Here is a 6,000-nt window from a genome sequence, read left to right as displayed (position 1 = left end):
GACCTGGACCTTTCTGAAGAGAGAAATTTACTGATTCTAGGTACCTCTGGATGGGGGGGCTGGTGAGCCTGGTGTTCAAGATTCTGTGGACTCTGCATGTTCCCAAGGGATAGACAGTTTGCAAGTGTTGTTCCTTTTCCTAGCTTCCTTGCCACAAAGAGGGCCCCAGGATACACCTGGGACCCTAACCTCCCCTCAGCCCTGTCTCCTGGCCATAATCTGAACATATGGAAGACACATCAGCATTCCCCACCCCCTCCTTTTTCAGATGAGGGACTGTTCTGACCCTTCCTCACTCATTGGCCTGACATTTTCTTCTTGGCATAGGTGGTTGGCGTCAGCTTCACCCTCACCAGCTCCCTGGTGGAAAAACTTTTGACTTTTGTGTTCTAAAATAGCTTAGCGATAGTTCTTGCCTTCTCCCCTTCCCACATTAGCAAGACGATCATAAGCATTCATTTAACAGGTGTTTTAACAAATATTTATTCAGTGCCAACTCTGTGCTAGGTTCAGTTCTAGGAGCTGAGGATTCAGTAGTGAACAAGAGAGAAAGTTCCTGCACTCACGGAACTAATTTTCTAATGAGGGAGACAGACAACAACAAATAAATGTATAAGTGTATAATGTTGAGTAGTGAAACCTGTCCTGAAAATAATCAATCAGGTTAAACAGATTTGAATGGGGGACAGTTCTGAAATCTCTCTCATAAAGTGACATTTGAGAGATCTGAACAAAATACGGTGGAAGAGTATTTCAGGCTAAGTGAACAGCAAGTACAAAGGCCCTGAGGCAGGAAGAAACAGGGCAAATGGAAGGAATAGCAATTAGGTTAGTGTGGCTAAAGCAGGGAAAGCATGGTAGAGGGTGATGGATGAGGATGGGGAAGAGAGATGGGAACCAGATTAGATAGGACATCTACAGATGGGGATTTTGTTATGAGGATAAATGGCACGATCTGATTTGTGCTTACAAAGACCTCCCTAGAGGTGATTTGGAGAATAGACTGGGAGAGCGCATGGAAGAGGTGGAAGCAGGGAGAGCAATTAGGAGGCTACTGTATAACCCAGGGCACGACGATGGTGGCTTGGTCCAGGAGGGTTACAGCAGAGTTGGGGGTGGTTAATTCTGATGGTTTGAAGCTAGAGCTGACAAGACTCGCTGAGAGACTGGAAAAGGCATTTGAGAAGAAGAGCGGCACATGGAGGACACCTTTTGGGTTTTGGGCTCAGGGAACTGAACACTGGTACGATTCTCTGACACAGGTAAGCATGGGAGCTGAGTATGGGGAATAGGTTTTGGGGGCCAGGTGTGTTGAGTTTGATAGACAGTTGAACGTGAGTCTGGAGGTCTAGGCTGGAGATGGAAATTTTGCAGTCATCAACACATAGGTATTGGAAATCACCCCTGGGGGGCCAGCCCAGTGGCGCAGCGGTTAAGTGCGCACGATCCACTTCAGTGGCCTGGGGTTCACCGGTTTGGATCCCGGGTGAGGACATGGCACTGCTTGGCAAGCCATGCTGTGGCAGGCGTCCCACATAGAAAGTAGAGGAAGATGGGCACGGATGTTAGCTCAGGGCCAGTCTTCCTCAGCAAAAAGAGGAGGATTGGCAGTGGATGTTAGCTCAGGGCCAGTCTTCCTCAGCAAAAATAAAAATAAAAATAAATAAAAAATATTAAAAAAAAAATCACTCCGAGGGAGTCAGTATGGACAGGAAAGAGCACTGCAGACTATGGCTTGGGGCCTACAGCAACTGCCGGATAGAAGGAGCAGCCCACAGGGAAGACAGAAGCAGCCAGAGAAGTGAGGAAGATCAGGAAAGCCTGGCGTCCAGGAAGCCAAGCGAAGAAAGTAGATTCTGTATGATCACAACCAAGTGTCAACTTCTGAGCCTCAGTTTCCTCATCTGTGAAATGGAGACACTCACAACTGCCTACTTCACAGAGTTGTTAGGCTTGTGTCCTGCTGGCATATAGTAAACTCCCGGTCTATTGTTAGCATCCCCCCATAGCAGCGGTGGCTGCCAGAGCCCTCAGCTCCTCCATCCAGACAAACGGCAGCACCTCGGTGACTCTTCCTCAGGAGTGAGGTGTCCCTGCTCACTCAGGCAGCAGGTGGGCCTGAGGAGGGGCCTCTGGGCCAAATCTGAACCAAGAGACCTCAGCGCCTAAGCCTCTCATCCACACAGCCTCCAGCCTTTACCTCTAAATCAGAAAGGGGAAAACTTGGTAAATAAAGGTTTCGGAGTCCGAATTCTGCCTCTGCCTCTCACCAGCTGTGGGGTCTTAGGCAAGCTTCTTCTCTTCGTGAGCCTTGAACTCTTTACCTATGAGATGGGGACAACTCCCACTTTACAGGATTGTGTCCAGGCCGGTGCAGATGGCAAAAAGGCGCCTTCTCTCCTGCTTGCGGGCCCGCGAGTTAGCGAGGCTCCCTGCCACCCTCCCACTTAGGGCATGTAACCTCGCGAGGCAGGATGCACTAGGAGAGGCACCCCCCCAACACACCCAACACACCGCGCCCTCTGCGGTCCCCCAGCCTGGGCTAGAGGAGAGAAGCGCTTTCTTTTCCGCAGGGCGCCGGGGAAGGCCCATCTTTCGGCTGGGCCCCCGCAATGGCAGTGGGGCCTAGGGGTAGGAGGGACGGGGCACCGAACGTCCCAGAGAATCCTCCGCCGCTGTCCCACCCTCCATGGGCGTCGAAGCCCATTTCCTGGGCAACCTTTCTCCGCCCCTCCCCCCCGGCCACCAGGCTGGAACGCCGCGGCGGCCCCCAACCCTCAGGACAACCCTCCTGCCCTCCTCTCTGCCCTCTGCTCCGCCGCCGCGCTGCAGGCCCAGCCCGCACCCCAGCCCCGAGCATCCGAGGAAGTGGCGGCGCATCTCGAGGTCGGCTAGCAGGGGGGAGAGGGGGCGCGGCTTTCCAGCGACCGAAGTCCCACGCGAAGACCCAGGAGAGGGGCGGTGCGCCGCCGGGCGGTGGATCCGGAGGCGGAGCCTCCCCTGGAGACGGCCCCGCCCCTGCAGCCCCCAGGGCCGAGGCCCCGCCCCGCGCCCGGGGCCAGAAAAACTCCGCTCCGGCCCCGCCCCGCCGGCGGCCCTGCCCCTGCAGCCCCCTCCCGGCCCTGCAGCCCCACCCGAGGCCCCGCCCCTGCAGCCCCCTCCCACCCCTGCAGCCCCTCCCGAGGCCCCGCCCCTGCAGCCCCCTCCCACCCCTGCAGCCCCCTCCCGAGGTCCCGCCCCTGCAGCCCCTCCCAAGACCCCGCCCCTCTCCCCGCCCCTCCGCCCGCGCCCAGCAGCCCCGCCCCGCGCCCCGGTCCAGAAAACCCCGCTCCGGCCCCGCCCCGCCGGCGGCCCCGCCCCGCCCCGCCCGCGCCTCGGGCGCTCTGCTCCCTGCTCGGTGGCTGGGCAGCCCGAGTCTCCGCGTCCTGCCGCCCGCCCGCCCGCCCGCCGGCCGACGCCGCGCTCCTGCCTGCGCTCCGGCCCCTCCCCCGAGCCCCGTGGTCCGGCAGCTCCTGGCCGGGGGCCCGCGGGCGGGCCGCCCTCCCCGCCGCTGCCCACCCCCCTCTTAAAGCGGCGGCGGGAAGATGAAGCTTCGGGAGTCGCTCCTGGGCGGCAGCGCCGCGATGCCGGGCGCGTCCCTGCAGCGGGCCTGCCGCCTGCTCGTGGCCGTCTGCGCGCTGCACCTTGGCGTCACCCTCGTCTACTACCTGGCCGGCCGCGACCTGAGCCGCCTGCCCCAGCTGGTGGGAGTCTCCACCTCGCTGCAGGGCGGCTCGAACGGCGCCGCCGCCATCGGGCAGCCCTCCAGGGAGCTCCGACCGCCGGGCGCCCCGCCACCGCTGCCTTGGGGCGCCTCCTTCCAGCCGCGCCCGGGTCGTGACTCCAGCCCGGACGCAGACTCCCGTCCCGGCCCCGCGCGCAACTTGACTTTGGCCGCGCTGTCTCCCGGCACAGCAGTGTCGCTGCCCGCTTGCCCCGAGGAGTCCCCGCTGCTCGGTAAGGACCCGGGTCGGCGCCAGTCCGAGGACTGGGACTCCCCTGGATTTCCCCGACAGGGTCCCCCGGACGTTCCCCCGTGCCCTGTTTCGCGACAGCCAGCCTCCCTAATTCCGGATCAGAGTCCCTAATCCCACACGGGTCCCGGAACGGGTGAGGGTGAGAGGTTGGGAGGTAAGTTCCCTTGGATTCCTGTTGGAAGCTGAGGCGGGGGCGAGTAGGGAAGCCGCAGGCCCCTCTGGCCTCAGAACCCGAGAAGGCCTTGGAGACTTCCTCGCTCTGGTACAAACCTCAAGAAGTTTTGGAGTTTGAGTCGGCTGAAGGCTTGGAGCCGCTTTCACCCTGCTGACCCTGGTAGGGACCAGGAGGCACCTCCGAGTGACTCGCTGCGGTTTGGAGGACTGACTGATGGTGAGGCCTCCAGTGGGGAAGGGAGCTGAGCTCCCAGTTCACATCTCTTGTCTTCCCGTAGCGCCGCTCTCTCCTGAGTGTGGGTTGACTTTCTTCCGGAGCTTTTGGGCAAATGACATCTCCCTAAGCCTCTGGTTTCTCACCTCTTAAATGGGGATAATAAATGGTAACTGTTTCAGGCAGTTGTTTTGGAAGATTAAATGAAACATTGTAAACAAGGGTTTACATTAAGGAGGGTAAGCCCTCAGTAGATTGTCACTGTTGTGTTCAGTTCCTCCTCGGGGTAGATCCCTGCCCTGGGGCCCTCCTCCCCTGCTTCCTGCCCTGGTAGGTTCCCCAAACCTAAGTGAGCAGGGCCCTCCCAGGGGCGGGTGGTGTTTGTAGGAGTAGAATGTGTGTACCCTGGGGGCTGGAGTGCTAAACTGGAACCAGTTAGCACCCAGTTGTCCCTTCCCTGGAGCAGCCTGGTTATCTTGCCCAGATGATGTGGACCGTGGCCTCCAGCCTCTCTTTAGGCGTGGGCTGGGAGCTTGGGTGGGTGGCTCTGCGTTCCTTACCTCAGGAGGCGGCTGAGCCCCTGCCTGCCCAGACCTTTCCTTGACCTGTAATCCACAGGCGGTCAGACTCTCGGCAGCCACAGGTTGCTCCCGAGGGTACCTGACAGGTGGCTGCTCCTTTTTAGTGCCAGGGTTTAGAGAATGTGGTTCCCAGTGAGGGGCCCTGGCGGGAGGGCAGGCATCCTGCCCGTGGGAACTCTGTCACTTTTCTGCAATGCCTGGCAGACCAGGCCTCCTACACGCTCTTGCTCAATTTCTCCAGTAACTCCTTCAATATTTTCAGACCAAGTTTGGGAGGAAGCTCTTGGAAGTGGTCAGGCAAGAATTGTGGTGTTAAGGGGGACTTTTAATTAAAGCAGAAAGTTGGAGTCCTTTGGACTGGATGGTCAGTCTGAGAAGCAGGCTCATCCTGTAAAATGAAGACAAATCTTTGTCCTGCTGCTGAGTCTTGTACGTCAGGCGTGTCGGAGAGTTTCTCAGAATCTCTTCCTCATGTGGGAAATGGGGTTGTCGATGCTTAACTCACAGGGTTATTTTTAGAACTGCATGAGATTGTGTATGTTAAGTACGTGTAGGCAAATAGGACTTGAAGTTCCATTTTCTCAGACTCCGGTGGAGATAGCTCTGAACCGCAGAGAGAAGAGGGAACAGAGAGTCCCCAGACCCCAGACAGGCTAGGTTTTGTCCTTTTTGTTTTTAATTGTTGCCTGGACATTGTGCAGAAAGAAAGATAAATTATTTAGCAAATTAAAGTACCCCAAAGTTCATTTGGGGTATGGGATCTTCTCGATGAAGCGTGGGAGGCCCTGGTCACCCTTCCCTGCTTTGTTTTGTTGTCTAATGGTGGGAGCCCTTACTGGCATTTCAGAGGTGATTCTGAATTGGCAGCATGAAAGGACTTCCTGAGAGATAACGTTTGGGAGGGTGAGGAGAGAGGCCCTGGGGCTTCTCTAGCATGGCCGCCTTCATGTGACGTGCGTGCGGGAGACCATGACGGTTAGGCTGCCGCTGAGGGAGCCCCAGAAAGTGAGGGCTG

General features: G+C 58.0%; 1 protein-coding gene and 1 long non-coding RNA gene across 2 annotated transcripts in view; one reads left to right on the top strand and one right to left on the bottom strand.

Annotated features, from left to right (window-relative positions):
- Positions 1–1,604: 1,604 nt before the first annotated feature.
- On the bottom strand, positions 1,605–5,393 carry LOC124240914 (uncharacterized). The gene is made up of 3 exons (XR_006889049.1): positions 4,965–5,393; positions 4,287–4,552; positions 1,605–2,200 (listed from the first exon to the last, which is right to left on the bottom strand). It is a non-coding gene; the product is annotated as an uncharacterized LOC124240914 (long non-coding RNA).
- Positions 3,353–6,000, top strand: part of B4GALT1 (beta-1,4-galactosyltransferase 1) — a 47,916-nt gene continuing 45,268 nt past the window's right edge. Inside the window, exon 1 of the mRNA XM_046664171.1 lies at positions 3,353–3,996. Coding sequence (XP_046520127.1) covers positions 3,585–3,996 — 412 coding nt within the window. The 5' untranslated portion in view covers positions 3,353–3,584. The remainder of the gene's footprint in view (positions 3,997–6,000) is intronic.

This window comes from Equus quagga, chromosome 6, assembly GCF_021613505.1.
Source record: "Equus quagga isolate Etosha38 chromosome 6, UCLA_HA_Equagga_1.0, whole genome shotgun sequence".
Classification (NCBI taxonomy): Eukaryota; Metazoa; Chordata; class Mammalia; order Perissodactyla; family Equidae; genus Equus; species Equus quagga.
Note: the sequence above shows the minus strand (reverse complement) of the source record. Positions and strands in the feature narration are given on the sequence as shown.